This window comes from Labeo rohita, chromosome 21 (assembly GCF_022985175.1).
Source record: "Labeo rohita strain BAU-BD-2019 chromosome 21, IGBB_LRoh.1.0, whole genome shotgun sequence".
Lineage (NCBI taxonomy): Eukaryota > Metazoa > Chordata > Actinopteri > Cypriniformes > Cyprinidae > Labeo > Labeo rohita.
In genome coordinates, this window is record NC_066889.1 from 13,216,829 (window position 1) to 13,241,727 (window position 24,899).

General features: G+C 35.9%; 1 protein-coding gene across 1 annotated transcript in view; it reads right to left on the bottom strand.

The window, feature by feature from the left end:
* Positions 1-24,899, bottom strand: part of pcxa (pyruvate carboxylase a) — a 180,000-nt gene that overhangs the window by 120,124 nt on the left and 34,977 nt on the right. The window contains exons 8-9 of the mRNA XM_051094056.1: positions 24,618-24,736; positions 1,969-2,131 (exon numbers count right to left, since the gene is read on the bottom strand). Coding sequence (XP_050950013.1) covers positions 1,969-2,131; positions 24,618-24,736 — 282 coding nt within the window. The remainder of the gene's footprint in view (positions 1-1,968; positions 2,132-24,617; positions 24,737-24,899) is intronic.

Sequence of the window (24,899 nt, forward strand, 5' to 3'; positions counted from 1 at the left end):
AACAAAGACTCGTTTTGACTCGTTATTGTAATTTTCATCAAAAAATAAAAATGAGACGAAAATGTTAGGAAGGGACAATTCGGGAAGATATTATTCAGAATAAATCTGCTGCATGGTTAGGAGGTTAGATGCATATATTTGAACTGTATCATAGTCTACTGATCTATCCAGCGTGACATAAGCTAGTATATATTTGCAGCATGTCTCATAAAACATTAAAAAAAAGTTCAATATCTGGGAGTAAGAAAAGAGCAGATATTGACAATTTGGTCCGGTTGTCTGAGCGCAGACACCAAAGCAGTGCCTCTTACAAAGCACACAAATACTCTTTCGTGTCAAAATGAATGGAGAAATACACACAAAATTATAGTATTCACATAAGCACACTTGGTTACGTCTTAAATGAACATAAACAGTTGGGAGAATATCAGACACATTGACATCAGTACATTGCATCTGTGCATTCAGTTTTAAAGGAACAGCAGCCTAATTTAGTTGCTACTGTGGCACTTATGTTAACCAAGCTCCCAAACAAAGACAGAAAATCACTCACTGCTCTTGAGTGAATCAATTCAGTAGCCCTGATAAAGATAAATCTAAATTTATTTATATAAATTAATTTGTCTGCTTGAAAGAATGAAGAATGTGGTAAACAAGTTGTTATAAAGAATGCATAACTAGCCTATATAATCATTGCCATTTCATTGGAAAGAAGACCATGTCCTTGTTTCTTTATGAAAAGTGGTTTCAATTAAATTTAATATAAAGGCATGTTACGTGTCTCAACGCTAAATCTGTCTATCATGATAAAACCTTAATAGCAAACCTATATGAGCAAATGCTTATTAAATGCATTACACTTTAATTAAACCAATTAAACCAACTAAATCTACTATAGATATAGTTGACTAAAATCTATGATATTCATGTGTGCACTTAAGATACTCATGAAATAAGTTTCATTTAATGATGTCACCATGATGTTCACCAAATTTGATTCAATTATTCAATAGGAAATGGTTTCTAAATGTAAGAATTCTCAGAAATTTGGTTAGAAATCACAAGGTTAATTACAATTACTTTATTCTATTTATAGTAGTAGGTTTAGCAGTAAGAAAAATAAATCCTAAAATAAATAACCATAATGTCGGTGTTAATATCAGATATGCTGTAATAAATATAAAGTAAAGGGATAGCTCATCAAAATTAAATTCTGCGCTCACTGATTACTCATCCTCATGTCATTCCAAACCCATAAGACCTCCGTTCATCTTCTGAACACAAATTAAGATATTTTTGATGAAATCTGAGAGCTCTCAAAACACAAAAATCACAAAAAAAGTATTAAAAACACACACACACACACACACACACACACACACAAAAGTATTATCGTAGCTTCGTAAAATTACGGTTGAACCACTGATGCCACATGGACTATATTAAATGTCCTTACTGCATTTATGTGCCCTGACCATGGTAGGACCTTTGCTGCCAGTGGAGGGTCAGAGAGCTCTCAGATTTTATCAAAATTAATGATAATTAATGACAGAATTTTCATTTTTTGGTAAACTTTCCCTTTAAGTAGTCTCTCACAAGGGGACAGTCACATAAGTTTAAAAACCCCTACTCCATCCCAGGCTCTATATCAACAATTCATCATATTTTTGTTGTTGGAAGAGTTTGTGATGACGGTCTAAACCCTATTTATACTAAATTTAATTATTTCATATATAGTAAAATCTGCAAAATAAACTCTGAAAATATATATGCCTAGATGCATAATTCCACAGACTGCTGACTGCAGATTGCAGTCCACTGCAGTTTTCTTCAAATAATAGTTGGAAAGAAAAAAAAAAAAAAAAAAAAAACAAATAAAAAAAAACCCACACTTTTTTTTTTCTCTGGAAACATTGCTGAAGGGAGATGTGCTATCACTCAGCTGTTGAATGTAGGATGTTAACCTACCTCCAGTCTTCCTGTGTCAGGCTGGAAGCCACGTGCCGGGTCCTCCGTGGTCACACGGCACTGGATGGCATAGCCATTGATCCGTATCTTGTCCTGTTTCAAGCCCAGCTCGGGCAGGCTGCGACCTTCACACACTCTCAGCTGAGCGTGTACCAGATCCACACTGGATGAAAGAAAGAGAGAGAGAAACAGAGACAGTGGTTACACAGCATTTGGTAAACAACAAAAAACATCCTGCCACTGGCCCCACAGCCACAAAGATCAAATCCAACACCGACACTTTATCACTCCAGACGAGTGCACGTGATCAGACCAGACCCGTTCAGCGATCTGGAATCACAACAGATTCACTCAAACTATTTTCAGCTGCTTGACATTCCAGCAGGTGCGACACGTCGAGGCAGCATTCACACCAGTGAGGCGAGAAAGCGCAAGATGCCTGTTTGCTCCAATAACTTCTATTAGACAGGCTTGACAACTAGCAATTCGCTTCATAATGCTGACAAGGAGTGGGATGAGGGGATTGTAGAAGGAAACGGGCGAGTCGCTCAGCGACATACAAACAGGAAATGCCTGCTAGATTCATGGCTAACAGCTAGCACCTCATCCACTCCAGCCTCAATAGCTGCACAATTAAATCACTCCCTCAGCTCAATTGAATGAACCAGGCTTTTCCAGGGCTGATTGGCTACATTTGGCTGAATCTGCCATCTTATTGTATAAGTGCTTTCCCCCAGTGTAAAGTTGGATTTATTAAGAGCCATATAAATCACACTGATATATTTACTCACCCTAGTTTCACCGAACTCATTCCTCATGTCCCACAATTCTTCATCCTCATATATCAGGTCAATTTTTTTCTTACAGGCGCAAAGAGGAGTGAACCGGGCTGACTCTAATGGCAAAAAGATGCATATACTAGCGAAGGGAACTCAGAGGCTTTTGTTGGGAATCAATGTTGGCATCTAAACGAAATGCTACAAGGTATTTATTCCACGTTTCACCATATATCAGAAGGAATAAAAGGCATTCAAAAAGCTAAAACTTCTCAATTCACTCTCTTTATACAGTTGCATGCGAAAGTTTGGGAACCCCTTGCAGAATCTGGAAATGTGAATAATTTTAACAAAATAAGAGAGATCATACAAAATGCATGTTATTTTATATTTTTTAGATATTTTAATCAGAGATTAAAAAGTTTGAGAACCCTTGGTTCTTAATATTGTGTGTTTTTTTGGATGATCTACGATCATTTCCAGCAATGAATGTATGATTTTGAGATCCATCTTTTCACACTTTAGACAGTTGAGGGACTCAAACACAACTATTAAAAGAGCTTCAAACATTCTCTGATGCTCCAGAAGGAAACATGATGCATTAAGGCATTTTACCCAGTGGGTGAAAACTTTTTGAATCTGAAGATCAAGGCAAATTGTACTTAATTTGTCTTCTGGGAAACATGCAAGTATCTTCTGTTGCTTCCGAAGGGCAGTAGTAAATGGGAAAAAAATTATATTTCAACAAAATAAGAAAAATTTCGACATCTTCATCCGTTTCAAAAGTTTTCACCCCCGGCTCTTAATGCATCGTGTTTCCTTCTGAAGCATCAGTAAATGTTTGAACCTTTTTTTTTTTTTTTTTTTTTTTTTTTTTTTTATAGTTGTTAGTCCCTCAGCTGTCCTCAGTGTAAAAAGATGGATCTCAAAATCATAGTCACTGCTGGAAAGAGTTCAATTACAAAGACAACGCTGGAAAACTGAAGAATCTGCAGGACCTGGAGGATTTTTCTGAAGAACAGCACTCAGTTTAATTGTTCAAAACAAACAAGGGACTTATGAACAACTATCACAAGACAAAAAAAGTCATAGATTTTCCAGGTAACCACACTATATTAATAACCAAGGGTTCTTAAACTTTTGAAGGGGGCTATTTTAATAATTCCAGCTATTTTTTGTTCTTGTGCACTATATGTAAACATCTTTTATGTAAAATACCTTACTCAGGACAGAACTAAATGAAAAATAACATGCATTTTGTATGATCCCTCTTATTTTGTTAAAATTATTGCAAGAGGTTCCTAAACTTTAGCATACAGCTGTAACTAATGAATAATCAAATTATAGTGTTAGCATGTGTGCGAGACAAAAAGTGAAAGCACCAGTCGGTCACAAAATATTTTTACCAATAATAGAAGAGAAAGATAGTATTTGCTTTCATGCTGTGCATCAATAATTGATGCTACAAAGTGTCTGCCTGTTTTATCTCCAGCATGGAGGCATTTAGAAAATTTAGGATTTCTCAAAGGCTGATATATATGTAATCGCACAGCATGCTTTTGATAACACTGCGGCAATGCAAAATATGCACATACACACATGGCGATGGCAAAGGCAATATGTTTGCACGGCTCACAACATTATCTGGCTAGGCCTCATTAATTTTTTAACAATGGTACAAACAGGCTCTGAATATTGCACGCATATATCTTTACGACACTGGCGTCTAATGATAACATCTCTCACATGAACACTGGTCATAAGAGCTGCAAGCTGAAATAATTACCAAATGAAACATCAAAATCAGCTTAATGGATTAGCCCTATTATTTTCTAGTGTAAATACTCTGGCAGATCTGGAATTGTTAAAATTACATCTATCAGATGATACATTTGGGATCGGAGTGGCAGACAGTTTGCAAGTTGAATCCAAAGCGAAACAATTCTGCTTTTTTATGGACCTTGATCAAGATACTTAACCCATAAAAACTGTCCTGGAAATGACTGAACTGACAGGGAAAGTCACTGTGGATGAGCTAAAACAGTTACGACGTTAATTCTGCATTCAAAAGCTGTTCTTAGTAACGCTATATTAGCATTAACATTAGGTAATTATTAGAAACCCAAATATTAAATGTGCAAAAACAAAAGTTAATATGCACTTCAGTGTATTTATTTTTGGATTCAAAGGTATTTGCTTGTTTTCATGCAACCTCCATTCACACACAAAATGTGTTTTTCCTTATTTGCCCGTCACGCAGTATGTCAACACAATCTGATGTATAAATAATAGAACTGTCATATCAAATATTTAACATAAACTGAAAAATCTAGCATTTAAATTAGAAATGAAGTGAGAATACAGAATGGGATTTATCGGATGTTTTTGACAAAAGTATACAGCTTTGAAAGCTTCTAAAAAAGTTTTTGTAAAATGAATCTCTTTGTTCTGTCAATAAGAAACGCAGAGTTCATCAGACACAAATCAGACGTTAACCGTAACACTCAAGTGGATTCAGAAAATGATACAGGAGAACCACAGTTAAACTGAACAAGGAAAAGAAACTGCAAATTATTTTCTTTCACTTTTGTGACATTTTTGTCCATTGGGACAAAATTAAGCATTATTGTCCCATGTTTGAACTAGTGCGCATGTCATCAGACGTGCAAATTTTGTAGCAAGGTGAAGGGGACAATAACGATTTTGATGTGCAAGTATAAGTCATTTATAATAAAAAAAACATTCCGGCAATATTGCAGTATTACATAAAAAATAAGAATACACCATTTAAGCTGATAACTAGGGAGTTTGCAATCTTACGTTTGTAAAAAAAACCAGCTCATAAAAGTTGTTTATTCACAATGTTGTCGCAAGACACAAGAGTGTATGATCAATGTATAATCTATTTAGCAGTTTGGCTTTTCAGATCCGGACAGGAAGAATAATCTGCAGCAGTGAAACAGATTCTGGGATTCAATGTACTCATAAAATCACGGCTATAAGTGCCCGCTGACCCAGTCTCAAGGGCACAATGTTCACTTCCACGCTCCCTTACCTCTCTCGCTCCAGCTTCTCCTGACTATACGCATCTATACTGTTCCCATAGCAATACTTACTCCAGGCCCGGAAAGCTACAATGACTTCCGTAATGCGAAACAATAACTTAAAAAGGATTACTGCGCTATTATACGAACAGGCTTTGATTTAGCACACATGCGTCGCCTACCAAACTCCCCAAAATATACAATATCCTGAAGACTATTTCATATTTGTTTCATAACGAACCTGTTTTAAAAGCAGCGGAATGAGATGAGAATTCACTAATAGTGGCATTTTAAGCTATGACTCATCTGTCTGTGACTTTTTTTTTTCCTGGCATGCATTAAAATCCCAGGCAACGATGCATTATGTGGGATAATACAATAGACTGTGGCTGATAAATGAACCGTTTCTTAAAAGTGTGTCATCAGCATCTTCGATCTTCAACTGTGTGCTAATCTGTTTTTTAAGCAAGAGTTTGTGTTAATGTATGTAAATTCAATATTTAGAAATAAGCATAAAGGGATAGTTGTGTCAAATTGTGTCATTAATTTCTCACCCTCATGTCGTTCCAAACACACAATACCTTCGTTCATCTTCAGAACACAAATTAAGGTATTTTTGATGAAATCCAAAAGCTTTCCGACCCTGCATAGACAGCATTGCATCTGACAGTAGTCAAAAATATCCTAATTTGTCTTCTGAAGATGAACGAAGGTCTTACATATTTGGAACGCCATGTCAGTAAGTAATTAATGACAGATTTTTCATTTTTGGGCAAACTATCCTTTTAACGTGCATGTATACACTACCAGTCAAAAGTTTTTGAACAGTAAGGTTCTTTTTTTTTTTTTTTTTTTTTTTTCAAAGCTGAATTTTTAGCATCATTACTCCAGTCATATAATTCTGATTTGCTGCTGAAAAAACATTTATTATTACTATTATGTTAAAAACAGCCAAGCAGATTTTCTTCAGGTTTCTTTGATGAATAGAAAGCTCAGAAGAAATATAAATATTTTGTAACATTATAAATGTCTTCAACATCACTTTTGATCAAAGCATCCTTGCTAAATAAAGTATTATTTCTATAATTTCTTTCCCAAAAAAAATTATTAATTATTAATGATTTTCAATGGTATAGTGTGTTAAATAATGTTACAAAAGCTTTTTATTTCAGTAATGTAAGTAATATATATAAATAGTCATTGTCAATCCAACTGCGATAGATTCAGTTATTTTTTTGTGTTTTATTTTATATACAAAGTTGCAATCAAAATTATTCAACCCCCTTGACCTGTGAGACATTCTGCTGCCATGAATGGCATCAGTACAATAATACAGAAAGTCTTTTAATACACATTTGAATAATGTCAAAGTTGCAAAGTTGATGAAAAAAGGATTTTAAAAAACCCTACATCAATTCTAAACATTCATGTACATTTAACCTTCAAAAGTTACATTTTGTAAAGAATCGTTTATTCTTTATAACCTCAAAAACAAGTTTCTAAGACTTCTCTACTGTAATCTTGGCCTATTCTTCACATGAAAAAGCTTCCAGATCACTGAACTCATCTTTGAGATAATCTTTGATTTTCATGTTGTCGCTGCTTCTTCCAATTCCACCAAATATTTTCAATGAGATTTGAACCTGAAGTCTGAACAGGCCACAAATCCCTGAACAAAGTTGCAGTAGATTTGGATGTTTACTTTGGGACGGCTGTCCTGCAGGAAAATCATCAAGCTTTAGTCTCTGCAACAAAGGTATCACAGCCATTGCCAAAATGGCCTGATACTTCAAAGAATCCACAATGTCCTTCATACTGCCAAGATTTTTACTTCCATAAGACAGGTCCACCTCCATGTTTGACCAAGGGGATGGTGTTCTTCTGCTTCAAAATGTTCCCTAAAACAATCTTCCAGAACTCCACAGTTCTATTCAAATTAATTTTAGCATATTCAAGTGAGCCTTTTATGTTTTTGTTGTTTTTCTTGGTCAAGAGCGGCATTCAGCTGTGTGCTGATATGAAGGCCATTCTTGTTTAGCATTCTTCCTATGGTTTGCATTGAAATGTTTTTCCTTCCTTTCATTAGATCACCTTGCAATTCTCTGCCAGTAATTGAGGGTTGCTTGAATCAAACATTGTATAAAATTGGGATTTTTATTCAATGTCCTCAAAGGTTTCCTGGTGCAACACATTTTAAATAAAGCTGCCAGCTGTGTCTCTACAAACTTTTAGATTGAATTATTTCAGGTATTTTTTCTTTTTTCTTCCTTTTCCCCGTTATATTACTCAGCTATGAGTATTTGTTAGGTCTGTTGTTTGGGGATCAACAAAGCATGTTGATTCAGGAACATGTAGTACATGAATGAGTCACAGTGCTGGTCAATACCTTCTGGAAAGGAAAAAATTCACATTTACGTCCACAAAAAACCACTATCACACATTTGCTACTCTCTAACTGCCATCATGTACCCTTCAAATCTCCAGACAGCACAGCATTTAAGCAGCCTACAGTCAGACAGATGAGAAAGAGTGAGCGAGTGTTGAACAGAGACACAAACAAAGAAGACTGGGAGCATTAGACAGACAAAACAAGAGAGCAGAGAGAAAAAGGAGGACAGCAGAACAGAGGCGACCGCAGCGAGCAGCATGAGAATGGTGATGGGAGCTGCTCAGTGATGAAGTGGGGAGCCATGTTAATATATTCAGTCTGATTCTCTATTCCATTTTAATTGCCAAAGCCAAGCAGCAGCATATGCAGAAATGATGTGGGAGTGGAGCAATCCCAGTCAGTCATACAACACAGACTGAACCCCTGAGTGACACCGTGTTGTTGTGTGTATGTGTTCTCCCACAATGTTTAATATCTGCTAGCGCTGCTGAATAGGATCCTACCAGAATTTTAAGAAATCAACATATGGTGACACTTGAGAATCCAAGCCAAGAGAAAGTCCAAGTCTGATGTGTGACAATATTCCCTCATTAGTATCTCCTTTCATTTTAGCTGACCCATTTCTAAGCTTGGGGGGGGAGGAGGGCATTATGCAATGCTTCATCCTACATCATCCGTTGGAACTAGTGTTGTCAAAAGTACAGACTTCGATACAAACCGGTACTGACATTTTATAAACGTCTACTTCCCACTCACATCTGAGGGCTGTTGAGCCGATTCTTAAACATTGCTGATTGGCCATAGTGTTCACACGCTCAACAGATATGACTGTGATCGGCTACAATAATCAGCGCTTCACGGTCCTCACAGAGCATTTTTTGGCAAACTATCCCTTTAACATAATATAATGAATGAATGACTGACATATTTAGTTTTCTCACAAACTCTGTATAATGGTTCAGGAGTAGAAAATGGTACACATAATAGAATACATTTTTTTTAAATGCAAAGAAAGAAAGAAAGAAAAAAGTTATATATAGAAGTTAATTAATAATTATAAATGGCTATGCGTTTACTACATATAAACTACGAATAAGAGTATTAACGAAAACTATACTACAACAATAATATAGTTGAAAACATTATAAATATATTTATTATATTAATAAAAGAAGAATGTTCATTTTAATATCATAAACTTGGTATTTACAGATGTTTATTAATTCTTATAAACTGTTACACATTTAATATGTACATAATTTTAAATGAAATAACTATATTAATTAACATCATAAGTATTCAAAATTAAAACAATATTAACTATACATGCACAGTCATCAGCTAGAGAGAACGACAGAGATTAAACAATAGCTAGAAAGGACAGTGATAAAATGACAGCTTTTAAGGATGATGGAACGACACAGCAACAGCTAAAGAGAACAACAAAGTGAAACAACAGCTTTTAAGGGCAATGGAAAGATAGAGCGACAGCTAGAAAGAATGACAGAGCGATAAAATAGCATCTAGAAAGGAAGGGCGATGGAATGACAGAGTGACAGCTAGAAAGAATGAGAGAGCGATAAAACAGCCGCTACAAAGAACATCAGAGCGATAAAACAACAGCTAGTAAACAACAGAGCGATAAAATAACAGCTTTTAAGGACAACAGAATGATAGAGCGACAGCTAGAAAAAACGACAGAGTGATAAAACGGCAGCTGGACGGAATGACAGTGATAAAATGACAGCTAGAAACAATGACAGAGCAATAAAATGACAGCTTTTAAGGATGATGGAATGATAGAGTGACAGCTAGAAAGAATGACAGAGCAATAAAACAGCATCTAGAAAGAACGACAGAGTGATAAAACAACAGCTAGAAAGAACAGAGCGATCAAATGACAGCTTTTAAAGATGATGGAACAATAGAGCGACAGAAAGAATGAAAGAGCACTAAAACATCAGCTTTTAAGGATGATGGAATGATAGAGTGACAGGTACAAATAATGACAGCGACAAAACTGACAGCTAGAAAGAACGACAGGGCGATAAAATTACAGCTTTTAAGGATGATGGAATGATAGAGCGACAGCTAGAAAGAACAGAGCAATAAAACAGCATCTAGAAAGAACGACAGAGCGATAAAACGATAGCTAGAAAGAACAACAGAGCGATAATATGACAGCTTTCAAAGATGATGGAATGATAGAGCGACAGCTAGAAAGAACAACAGAGCGATAAAACAACAGTTAGAAAGAACAACAGAGCGATACAATGACAGCTTTTAAAGATGATGGAACGATAAAGCGACAGGTACAAATAATGACAGCAACAAAATTGACAGCTAGAAAGAACAGAGCGATAAAATGACAGCTTTTAAGGATGATTAAATGATAGAGAGACAGCTAGAAAGAACAACAGAGTGGTAAATAACAGCTTTTAAGGACGATGGAATGATAGAGCGACAGATAGAAAGAACGACAGAGCAATAAAATTACAGCTTTTAAGGATGATGGAATGATAGAGCGACAGCTAGAAAGAACAACAGAGCGATAAAACAGAATCTAGAAAGAACGCCAGAGCGATAAAAAAACAGTTAGAAAGAACAACAGAGCGATACAATGACAGCTTTTAAAGATGATGGAACAATAGAGTGACAGCTAGTGACAGAGCGATAAAACATCAGCTTTTAAGGACAATGGAATGACAGAGCAACAGACAGAAAGAACAGAGCAATAAAACGGCATCTAGAAAGAACGACGGAGTGATAAAACGACAGCTAGAAAGAACAACAGAGCGATAAAATGACAGCTTGTAATGATGATGGAATGATAGAGCAACAGCTAGAAAGAACGACAGAGCAATAAAATGACAGCTTTTAAGGATGGAATGATAGAGCAACAGCTAGAAAGAATGACAGAGTGATAAAATGACAGCTTTTAAGGACGATGGAATGATAGAGCGACAGCTAGAAAGAACGACAGAGCGATAAAACAACAGCTTTTAAGGACGATGGAATGATAGAGCGTCAGCTAGAAAGAACGACAGAGCGATAAAATGACAGCTTTTAAGGACGATGGAATGATAGAGCGACAGGTACAAATAATAACAGCGACAAAACTGACAGCTAGAAAGAATGACAGGGCAATAAAATTACAGCTTTTAAGGACGATGGAATGATAGAGCGACAGCTAGAAAGAACGACAGAGCAATAAAATGACAGCTTTTAAGGACAATGGAATGATAGAGCAACAGATAGAAATAACAGAGCAATAAAACAGCATCTAGAAAGAATGACGGAGCGATAAAACGACAGCTAGAAAGAACAACAGAGCGATAAAATGACAGCTTTTAAGGATGATGGAATGATAGAGCAACAGCTAGAAAGTACAACAGAGCGGTAAAGTGACAGCTTTTAAAGATGATAGAACAATTTAGCGACACCTAGAAAGAATGACAGAGCGATAAAACAGCAGCTTTTAAGGATGATGGAACGATAGAGCGACAGGTACAAATAATGACAGCGACAAAATTGACAGCTAGAAAGAACAGAGCGGTAAAATGACAGCTTTTAAGGACAATGGAATGATAGAGCGACAGCTAGAAAGAATGACAGAGCAATAAAACAAAAGCTGTCGTTTTACCACTCTGTCGTTCTTTCTAGATGCTAAGGACGACGGAACAATAGAGCAACAGCTAGAAAGAATGACAGAGCAATAAAATCACAGCTTTTAAGGACGATGGAATGATAGAGTGACGGCTAGAAAGAACAGAGCGATAAAACAACAGTTAGAAAGAACAACAGAGCGATACAATGACAGCTTTTAAAGATGATGGAACAATAGAGCGACAGCTAGAAAGAATGACAGAGCGATAAAACATCAGCTTTTAAGGATGATGGAATGATAGAGCGACAGCTAGAAAGAATGACAGAGCAATAAAACAAAAGCTGTCATTTTACCGCTCTGTCGTTCTTTCTAGATGCTAAGGACGACGGAACAATAGAGCGACAGCTAGAAAGAACAACAGAGCAATAAAATTACAGCTTTTAAGGACGATGGAATGATAGAGTGACGGCTAGAAAGAACAGAGCGATAAAACAACAGTTAGAAAGAACAACAGAGCGATACAATGACAGCTTTTAAAGATGATGGAACAATAGAGCGACAGCTAGAAAGAATGACAGAGCGATAAAACATCAGCTTTTAAGGATGATGGAATGACAGAGCGACAGCTAGAGAAAAAAGGCCAGAATGACAGATAGATAGAACACAAGATAAATAGACAGACAGATAGAGTGACTTATGGACACAAAGGACAATCAAGTGGCCACTCAAATGAAAGAAATCTCATGTCTCTTCCCACAAATATTTGGGTTGAATTTTTTTTTAGTCTGTGGGGGAATAATATCAGAAGAGCACAGTTGAGCCCCTGTGCAGATTAGCGGGAACACTGTCCCTCACCATCTTATCTCTGGTCATAAGTGTGTGCAGGTGTCGGGTCCAACCAGCCTGTTTAAACAGCATCATTACACATCGCTGTTGACAAAGCGCTTGAGCCGATCAGCCTATGGTTACCCTGCTGCTAAGGAAACACACACAAACACACCTGGAGAGGGATTCTGGCACGGATCAAGTCTCCGTCATCACACAGAGGGCTCTCAAGGGCCCCCTAGGAGCGGTTGTTTTCTATCTTCTCCATTCAGAGCCAAATCAGAAAGGACAGAAGCCTCACACATCAATACCACAACAAATCCAAACAACTAAAATCACGTTGACAGTAAACAGCTCTCCATTATCTGATGCAACACCATACAAGCAAAAGGTCATAAGACTAAATCCACAAAGGAGAGAAATCCCCCCAGGAGAGAGAGCAACAGGTTCGTGTGGGTAGTCCAAATTCGGCTTAAATAACCTCAAGTCAATCAGTTTCTTACCTCCTACGCCATTACCCTCAAATTCATATTTGACCTTTAATTACCAAGTCTTTTCTCCAGCTAACTTTCACCCTTAAAACTTTTGGCATCTCACACATCCCGTAATGATCTATACCATTAGTTGGCTGTCCATTAAAAAGTAAATCAATACCCTTGCAGAAAACACACTACAACAATGCACTAATGTCTCGGCCCGTTCCCCTGTTAGGTGAGAAAGGTTCATCCGCCTCATTCATCTTGCTTCTCTCGCCCAGTGCCTTTTCTCACTCTCTCCCGCACCTCCATCACTCCGTCTTTCCAAGCCCCTAATGCCCTTGTCCAATCTCTTCCCTGTAAAAATTGACCAATACAAATGAGCAGCTGCAATTTAGCAACAACCCAAAGTAATTAGAAACCCATTACCAGGGTCACCCAGAGACAGTGCACCCACACACACACCAACACAAAGAACATGCACTCTCTCTCCCGCACACGCACACAGAAAACAAACATGAATGCAGAATGAGCGTGAAAAGTCACAGCATAACTGCACAGCTGTGAGGCGTGGAAGGAGGCAGTGAGTGAAGAATTGAAGCACTCAATCAGCTCTTTGCCATGCACTTGCAGGCTTCTGCATAATCAAGGAGAAATGGGGAGAGTAGTCTTGCGTAGACAGAATATTGAGCATCAGCATCAAGTCTGGTCCACGCTCAAGCTTGTTCTGGTCAAAGGGTCAGGCTCATTTTAATTTAATTTAAAGGGGACATTAGATGCAAAATTCACTTTTACATGATGTTTGTATGGAAATGTGTTTTAGCAGTGTGTGGACATGCCCACCCCACGATGACAAATCTATTCACTCCTTTTTTTATTCCCTAAAAAAAAAAATCGAAAAAGTCTCAATTATCAAGCTGTTTTGATTTACTGAGCAGTATGATGTCATACTGCTCAGGCCCCGCCCACAACCGTTGACGGACTGTCCATATTAGAATATTTCCACCCTCAGCCAGTTGTACGCTGTCCGCCACTTTCTCTGTGCTTGAGCGTCAACAACAATGTCTTGCAAGCAATGCGGGTGCTTTGTATTTGGATGTAAAAGTACACAAAAGAGTCTTCATTAGCTTTGTTTTTGATGGTAATGTGCCACCAAATACACACACACACAAAAAAAAAAAAAAAAAAAAAAAAAAAACACAGAGGGGAGGTGGGGTGAGCAAAGCTCATTTAAAGAGATATGCACCAAAACATGTCACTGTGAACAGAGCTGTTTTTGACTAGGTTAAAACGGTGTAAGGGGAATTAACCAAAGTATTTTGCAGGCATTTCACGAAGACCCTAAAGAATCATACCAACTTGTGAAAAATAGGCATTCGACGTCCCCCAAATAAAATAAAATAAAAAAAAATAATAAAATTAAATTAAATTAAAAATTAAAAATAATTTAAATAAATTTAATTATTTACTATTTCACATCAGTTATTTATTATTTCACACCAGTGTTTGTATAGATAACTAAAACTATTAAAACTTTTTGAAATAAAGCTGAAATAAAAAATACAAAAAAATATATAAAAAATAAATAATAAATTAACAAAGACATTTAAAAACACTAATAAAAGCACATAAAATTACAAAAACTTTAAAAAAAGGAAACTGAATATAAAAAAACTACAAAAATATGAATATACTAAAATAACACTGATCAACATATATATGTAAGTTGTTTAATATAGTTTAATTTAACAACGTAATATATAATAGTATATTATTTTGTATATTCTCAAAACGCCCTTTCGCATCTGCATATTGATTTTTTTTTATAAAATATAAATATAATATGTAGATATAGCAATAACATAACATAACATAACATAACACAATATAACACAATATAACATAATAACACAATATAATATGACCCTGGACCACAAAACCAGTCTTAAGTAGCATGGGTAAATCATTATAATGTTAAGTAAAGATCATTTTTCATTAAGATATTGTAAATTTCCTACCATAAACATATCAAAACTTAATTTTTGATTAGTAATATGCATTACTAAGAACTTAAATTGGGCAACTTTAAAAGCGATTTTTTGCACCCTCAGATTCCAGATGTTCAAATAGTTTTATCTCAGCCAAATATTGTCCTATCCTAACAAGCCATACATCAACGGAAATTTTATTTTTTCAGCTTTAGATGAAAATTGACCGTTACGGCTGGTTTTTGGTCCAGGGACAAATATAATATAATATATTATAATATAATATTATATAATATAATATATAAAAGGCAAATATGTAAATTAATAAATGAACAAATCTAGCAAATATCATTAATAATAATAATAATAATAAAATCAATGTTAAAAACATTACTTAGCAATAACAGTATGAAGATTAGCAAAAAAAAAGCTTTTAAAAGACATTGTAAAAGAACGAATGTACAATTGAATGGCTATGCATTTAGCTTGGGAACATATTATAGGGCTGCCTCCAACTAAAGATGTTCCTAGTTGACAATTAGTCATTCATTTAAGGCATTTTATGTTAATTTACAACATTAATTTAATGTGTTGTCATATTTACCGCTCTGTGCTTTCAGAGGGCTGTGGGACATGAACCTGATAGAGGCCATCACTTGTCTAATATCTTAAAAACTGAATATATATATGACTTAAACCAACATAAGTCGACATATGACTTAAATTTATGGGCTCATGTATCTCTTTCATTCAGCCCTAATATATTATACTACAACAAATTCCATTATACTGTAATAAACACTGATAACCAGTGCCAGATTTCCTCTGTTGTGACATGACTTATTTTTTCCTGTCTGCTGCCCTTCATGTCACAGCTTAGGATAGTTGCTAATGGAAAACGCCAATTAGATTGAATCTTGCCATTTTTGGGAGCAATATTCATTAGAAACTAGACGGACTGTAAATTGTCCAAGAGAATGATAGTGAAGCAATAAACGAGAACTGACAGGAACACATTAGTAGTAAACAGCTGTATTTTCCACCAACTCTCACCGTGGTCAGCTGTCTTATTACTGACCTAAGACTTTCTGACCCGAAGGAATGACACAAAGATGGAGGAGATATCAAATTATGAAAACATGATGGGTAATTATGGGCAGCTGGCATATTTTATTACCTTGCCAGTGGCATGGAGCGACAGAGTGGCAGAGGGTAATTGATCTTAATTACTGTGCCCAAATGAAGGTCATATCAACGACACACAGAATGAGACTGGGGGACAGAGGAAAGGCCGCCTGCATACAAATACACAGCTGAATATGATTGTCTCAGGATCAACAATACACACCAGTGATTAAATAGAGAGTAATTTGCAGGAAGGGTCAGGAGGAACAAGGCTGTTTTTGGAAGTCTGAAATGGCTAGACACAAAAAAAACCTAGTTTTGCCGCCCTTTCGACTTTCTTTAAAGACATAAGGAAACAAACTGAAAAAGCATTTATGTCATTTGCATGCTTTGATAAACCCATCTAACCACACAGACTGCTTCAAAAGCAAAATACAAGACAAACGATAATGTAAATTTCAGTCACCTTAATGGAGGGCAACAGTGGGAGGTGTATTATTAGTAAAAATAGTGCAGCTGCTGTAACAAAAAATGCATATTATAAATATAAACCAGTGTTCAAATGTTTGGGGTCAGGAAGTATTTCTTTGTTTTGTTTTGTTTTTTTTATGGGGTTTTTTTCCAGCAAAGAATACTAATGACATTATGATATTACAAAAAAACTTGCTTTCAAATAAATGCTGTCCTTTTGAACTTTCTATTCATCAAAGAATTAAAATCAAAAAGGATTTCCACAAAAATATTAAGCAGCACAACCGTTTTTAAATTTGACAATAAGAAATATTTCTTGACCACAAATCAGCATATTAAAATGATTACTGAAGGATCATGTGACATTGAAAACTGTAGTAATGGCTGCTGAAAAACCAGCTTTGCCATTACAGGAATAAATAATATATTAAAATAGAAATAGTTATTTTTTATTGTAATAATATTCCACAATATTAGTTTTTATTAGTATTTAAAACAGTACTTTTTTTACTTTATTTTTATTTATCATTATGGAACATTAACCATCATTAAAAGACACACAGTCAAAACAGCGTCATGGGTACAGTTATTTGTCTCCTTTCTTGATTATAGGTAGGAAAAAAAATACCTTAATAGAAAAAAAAAAAATCATGTGAGAGAGAACACATCAGTCCTTTTTCCTCCCTCAAAATTGGACTTTATAACTCAAGTAACTGCAAGTCTCAGAATTCTTCTTTTTTCTTTTTCTTTTTTTTTGTGTGAAAAAAAACAGTCAGAATTCCAAAATATAAACTCGCAATTGCAAGAAAAAAGTCAGAAATCCAAGATATAAATTCACAAATATGAGAAAAAAGTCAGAATTCCAAGATATGAACTTGCAATTGTGAGTTAAAGTCAGAATTCTGAGATACAACTAGCAACTGTGAGAAAACAAGTCAAAATTCTGAGAAACTCTGAACTTGCAATTCCAAGAAAACAAAAAGTCAGAAATCTAAGATATAAACTCACAATTGTGAGAAAAAGCCAGAATTCTGAGAAATAAACTTGCAATTGTGAGGAAAAAAAGTCAGAATTCCGAGATAAACTTGCAATTCCAAGAAAAAAAGTGGGGGGAAAACTCGCAAATGTGAGGGGAAAAAAAAGTCAGAATTTCAAAATATCGCAAATATGAGAAAAAAGTCAGAATTCTGAGATATAATTAGAGAAAAAAAGTCAAAATTCCGAGATAAACTTGCAATTCCAGGAAAAAAGTGGGGGGAAAACTTGCAAAAGTGGGGGGGGGAAAGTCAGAATTCCAAGATAAAAACTCGCAAATGTGGGGGGAAAAAGTCAGAATTCCTAGATATAAACATGCAATTGTGAGAAAAAAGTCAGAATTCCAGTATGTAAACTCGCAATTCCAAGAAAAAAAGTGGGGGGAAAACTCGCAAATGTGGGGGGAAAAAAGTCAGAATTCCAAGATAAAAACTCGCAAATATGAGAAAAAAGTCAGATTTCCAAGATATAAACTCGCAATTGTGAGAAAAAGTCAGAAATCCAAGATATAAACTCGGAATTGTGAGAAAAAGTCAGAATTCTGAGATATAACTAGCAATTGTGAGAAAAAAGTCAGAATTCTGAGATATAAACTTGCAATTGTGAGGGGAAAAAAGTCTAAATTCCAAAATATAAACTCGCAATTGCAAGAAGAAGTCAAAAATCCAAGATATATCCTCACAAATATGTGAAAAAAGTCAGAATTCCAAGATATAAACTCGAATTTTTGAGAAAAAAGTCAGAATTCCTGAGATATAAACTTGCAATTCCAAGAAAAAAGTCAGAATTCCAAGATAAAAACTTTTTCTCACAATTCTGACTTTGGTTCTCGTAACTGTGAGTCTGTACATCTCGCAATTCTGACTTTATTACTCGCAATTGTGAGTTTATATTTCGCAATTCTCACTTTACAACTCGCAACTGAGAGTTTATATCTCAAAAATTCAGTCAGAAGTCTGAGATATAATTTCGCAATTGCGAGGGAAAAAAACTGATGGTCTGATCAGACTGGACACGGACTGCACATGGTTTGATCAGACTGGTCAAGTTTCAGATAAGTCAGTATGAAGACTTGATCCCGGACCAGCGTTAAAACCTGTGAGTTAGCAGAGCAGGTGGGGTGTAGAGTGACTCAGTATGAGGAACAGAAGGTGGCTGCTGGTGAAGGTCTTGGCATACAAGCCCCACTGCTGGCTAGAGAGCTGGAAATCAAGTTCATTACAGTCATATGCGCTTCCAAGGCCTCTCGCTCACAGCTGGGTTGCCACGCGATGCCAATTGCAAGCTGACAGCTTCAATTTCATGCGACAAGATGGACATTTATAATGAATGGAGCCCTGGTACGTCTGCACAGGCAGTCACGCTCCACAAATTCGGAACGAGCAGAAAAGAAGGAAAATTGTCCAGAAAGGTCAGAATCATGTGTATTCACGTATACAAGCGTGCATGTGTACAAACTTAAAATTATTTAATCCTTTGAACTTTTATCTTTTATCAACTCAATATTAATTCAATCCGTATATAAAAAAAAAAATGTGTTGCTATCATGTGTTAGAAGAATCACCTTTCCCAAACCTCCATATTTAAACTAGCACATTTCACTCTCCTTCTGCGTGTCTTTTGCCTCCGGGATGAAAAAAAAAAAAAAAAAAATCATCAACAAACCACTTCCCTCCTCTCCAAGGCACACTTCTATGTGAGCTTTTTACTAAAATGAGGAAGGATGCCTTTCAGATACAAGCCCACTGAGAATCTTACAGGTTTCAAAGGGTCTAAGATGATGATGTCTTGCACTTATTATCATGTTTTTTTCGACACTGACATTTTAACAGCCGGAGTACAATACAAATTTTGAGTGTTAATTAGTGTTATGGGGCTGCTGAACATCGCCCCACAGTTATGCAAGTTTAATTGCATTTGGCCACACAAAATGTCTTTATAAATGTCAACGAATATTTAGCTGAGTCATTATTTTGCGGAAAAAGCATATCTTCTCAAAATCTAAATGTCAGACAGTCAGGTGGTCAAAAACGGAATCATTATGCATTTGATAAACACTCGGTTTTGCATTAAAAAAAAAAAAAACAACAACATTAATATATAAATATATATAGCCAAATAACCTAATAACCCCGCTGCTATGGCTTCTAATCTTCTTTATTTGGACTAACAAGCGTCTCCGAACCACAACCTGTAAGTACGATTCATATGTTATTTGTACATTTTCAATTGAGTGCTCAAAGTAGTTTGTGTTAATGTGTGATGTATACCTAGCACAGCTTTAGGTTTCCAGGAAAAGCACTATATTACGGTCTTACTGAAATAGTTCTGATAATTTGCTGTGAACCCACTATTTCCTAAAAATTTGTAGATTAAATGCAGACTGACGTCATTCTAATTACTTGGTTTAATAATAAAGAATGTAGTGTAGTGCACAGACTTTATAATCATTGCTACACCGGCATTTATAGGGTTAATGCAGGGAGTAAAAGCACTTGCAGAGAGAGACGAGCGAGTTAGTAAGGCTGGTGCGCCTGTGATACAGCTGTTCTGTGTCCTGATTAAAAGTTAAGACACGGTGCGTCTTTTGTCTGTCGTTCTTCAGACATTACAATACACATATATTGGTTTACAAACTGTATTGTTTCATCAGTCATCGGATGCTTTAGGGGTTTTAATGAAAAGTCTATAATATACTTTGGTTAAAAATTCTCAATGGTAGTGTAAATGGGTCACCATGGGTCACCATACTTGGGCACACATCACGTCCTTATAAAAACAACACCCTTTTTACCTTGTCAAAATGAGCTTTGCAAAAATCAACCCATTCTGATGGATTGTTCCTTTCAATGCAAATGAGCTCTGCTCGCCCCGCCCCTCTCTTCTCTCTGTGGAGTGAGAGCTGTGCTCTGAGAGATTGTTTACTTTAGCTGCATTTAGCGTGTTTAGATGCAAAACTTGCTAACTAGTACGTTATTAGGAAAGGTGATTGCAGAGACTCATAAAAAACCCATATACTCACTTCTGCTGTAGGTGAAGCTGATTCGCACGAACATGGAGGCGTGTTCCCTTCACAAACAAACATAATCCACTGCATCTTCAACACACCCCAATCACTCAGTCGGAGATATTCTTGTCTAACTTGCATCCCTGCTCCGGCATCGAAACAATGGAGGTCGGACTGTTACAGCTGATGTAAGGCGGGTCTGAGGTAAGACGCTCATGTCAATCAACTATCGTTTACATCTTGGCTTGATTTGAAAAAGGGGATATTATTTTTACAGATTAACTAAAAACCACTGCATGGATTTTCATCATTATAGGGTAGATGTGTACATACACTGCCAACACACATTAATGTTCAAACAACATGTAAATGTAACTTTGCATCCGATGACCCCTTTAAGTGTTTACAGTTTAGCAGCTAAACTAGCTGTGGGCATGATTTGCTTGCGTAAGCATTAAAGGAGAAGTCCACTTCCAGAACAAAAATTTACAGACAATTTACTCACCCCCTCTTTCTTTCTTCAGTCAATAAGAAATTGTGTTTCTTGAGGAAAACATTTTTCTCCATATAACGGACTTCAATGGTGCCCCCAAGTTTGAACTTCCAAAATGCAGTTTAAATGCAGCTTCAAATGGCTCTAAACGATCCCAGCCAAGGAAGAAGGTTCTTATCTAGCAAAACTATCACGAACGGTCATTTTCGAAACAAAATGAGAACGTATATATCTTTTAACATCAAAGGCTTGTCTTGTCTTGTCTCTGTGATGCGCATGCGTATTCTGTGTAATTCTTCTTCAACGTCAAAATCGCCCTACATCGCTGTTTTACCTTTTTTTTTTTTGTAAAGGGCATTTGATTTTCTTTGCATGTTCACTTTGTAAACACTGGGTCAGTACTTCTGCAGCAACGTAGGACGTAGTTGAAACTGGGAGAGATGGGAGTTTAGCAGACTTAGACGAGCGTTTGAGGTTAAAAAGTATATAAATTGTCAATTTGTTTCGAAAACGACCGATCGTTGTACTAGATAAGACCCTTTTTCCTCGGCTGGGATCATTTAGAGTCTGCATTTTGGTTCAAACTTGGGGGCACCATTAAAGTCCATTATATGGAGAAAAATCCTGAATTTTTTCCTCAAGAAACATAACTTCTTTCTTCTTGAAGTGAACTTCTCCTTTAAACAAAATGTATTTTATGGCATTTATGGCATTATCTGAACTTGCTTGGAACGAATCGTTTCAAAATCATTGAGAAATGACTCTAATATTAAATGTATATTCTGAGAAAATTGCAATGTTTTCTGACCTTAAATGCATTTAAACCTGTTGTAGGGGACTCAACACATGATTAGGACACTTTAAAATACCATATGACCTTCTCTTTAATGATCCATCTATATTAAATTTAGAATTTAGTGTTTGATCAATTTTGTTATTCAATTTCCTACTTGCTGAAGGACACAGGTAAATATAACATTATTATAAAGGTTTACGTGAACATTTTATTAAGATCACTTAAATTAGAAGCTGTTATTTTTTTTTAAGTCTAATAAATGTTAAAATCAATAGCTCAATTATACAGTAATGTTGAATGACTATAGTCAGTGGTCAAATATTGAAATACTGAAGCAACCCCAATTTAGCCCCTAGAATGTGAGGGAAACCCCAACAATTGTGTATTTTACAACCTGGAATGCGTTTTTTTAATGGGGACCCCCCTTCGTAACGTGATTGGGCTAGTTTAGGGTTAGTTTTGAGTAGCAATTGGGCAGGTTTTGTTTTGAAAACCTGGCAACCCTGGCCACTTATGCAAGCGAATTGTGCCCACAGCACAAGTTCAGCTGCTAAACTGTAAACACTTGACAAAACAATTACGGTGGATACACTAGCCGAGTGTAAATGTGACTAACTGATGAAACAACACAGTTTTTTATTATTAAACTAAGTAATTAGAACAACGAATCTACATTAATTGACACATTCTTAGGAAATAGTGGGTACACAGCGAATTATCAGAACTATTTTTAGTAAGACAGTAATATCGTGGTTTACCTGGAAACCTAAAGCTGCACTAGGTATATCTCACATATTAGCACAAACAACTTGCTATTTTGAGCACTTGAAAATGTACACATAACATATTAATCATGAGTACAGGTTGCGGTTCGTAGACGCTTGTTAGTAATATTTTTGTAATATTTTTACAAAACCCATATATCCTGCTCTTTAACCTTTTAACTGTCACTCTCAATTTTGAACACAGACATAAAAATGCACTATCCAGACTTGATTTTTTATAATTCATGAATGAAAACATTTTGTAATAAGATTTTGATGTACATTTTCCATGGTAATGCAATGTCTGATTTTAAAATGCCTTTCTAAAGGATGAATTTTGAGATTTTAAGTTTTGAAATGATACATAATTTCTTAAGATTTCTAAAGTGTTATTGGGAAAAAGGCAACGAAGAAAGTCTTTTGTGACAAAGGTCAGAACTCATGTTATGATGTAGATTTTTTAAGTTGCACTCTTGACATATATTGATCTATTACGTTTCCTACATAATTTGTGACACAAAAATATGGTAAAATATCTACTTAGGAGTCTTAGACCTTTCCAACGATGTATAGTTTGTCATGATTAGATTAGGATTTATTTGTAATATAAAGTAACAGTGACAGTGACAGTTAATGGATTAAGTCTACAAAATAAGAGATATAATAAAATAAATATTTAAATAAAGGAAAAAAGAAAATACTAGCATTTTTTTAAAGTTTACTATAAAATTGTCTTTTTAATATTTCCTTTTTATTTTAAAATACAGTATTATCACACTTTATTTATGTATTATTGTGTTTATTTTATTTAAAAAATAAATAAATAAATAAAGTGCAATAATATTATCATCACTATTATTAATCTCCAGGTTCTCTTAAAGGAGCAAAAGGTGATTGTCTTCAGAAACATTTTTTGTTATGCTGGTTGAAAGTCTCTTCACATTCCGATAGCAATCATTAAGTGAAGTGGTCTAAATATATTTATGTGTATTTATACATTCTGTGGAAGTAGGACCAAGAAATGTTCGTCCAATCAAAATGTTCGGTCCGAACATTACGATAGGCTGTCCTACCTGCCTGTCAACATATGTATTTGCATAACTCTGCGCACTCTGTTTGCGCAGAGAGCATACGTCATCAGCGTGCTCACGTACACTGTGCAGACAGAGCGAGAATGGCAGGCAAACATCAACAACCTGATCTTCCTTCCTGGTATTGTAATATTTTTACTAACTGTACTATAAAGTGTTAATGACATATGATGTTGTAACAGCAAGTAGAGCATTTACAATAGTTTTGTGGCAGACTGACAACTGCGCATGTGCATAACGGGTGTCTGTACATTGTGGAAAGGTGAAGAGATGACTTGCTCTGCCCACATCTGTCTCTCTTTATTTAATCTATTTCCTTTCTGCTTGTGACCTGAGTTGGATGCATGCTTGTGTACATTTTTCCTTGCACAATCCCCATGTATGTGGATGGGTGTGTCGACGTGTGAGGCTTTCCTCTTCTGGATGGTTTTCCTATCCGGGCTGTTGAACATTTCAACTCGGTGTTACAATGTATTGTAGTAATGTTGTCTCTGTTCGTCTAGTCTGTTTGTGTTCATGCAATCGGGGGCGTGGCTTTAGACAGCGATTTGCAGGGAGGGTGGGACGTTTGCTTTTAGTCCTATCAGGCTAAAGTTAGCATTTTCCAAGATCTCATACTGCACCTTTAAGAAAACAGGCTGAAAAAATTATATCCACCCCTGTACATATATCATCATAAATCAACATATATTGAATACATTCAATGATACACTGCAACATTACTGACATATTTGTACTGTTCAGAGACAGAGAGACACTCACTCTGTAATCTCCTCCGTAACCGTGTGCTCCACCTGCAGTCGGGAGTTGACCTCGATGAAGTAATGTTTACCGTGTTTATCCACCAGGAACTCCACTGTGCCTGCGTTCTCATAACCGACCTGAGGGAAGAGATGGCACAGATTGAGCTATGAGTATTACAACCTTTTTAGAGCTCCACAGGCACAATTTACATCCTAATGAAAAACGAAATCAAACATAGTACGACAAAAAAACCCTGAATTTTTATTTGGCACATAGTGTGACGACCTAGTGTCACAGCAA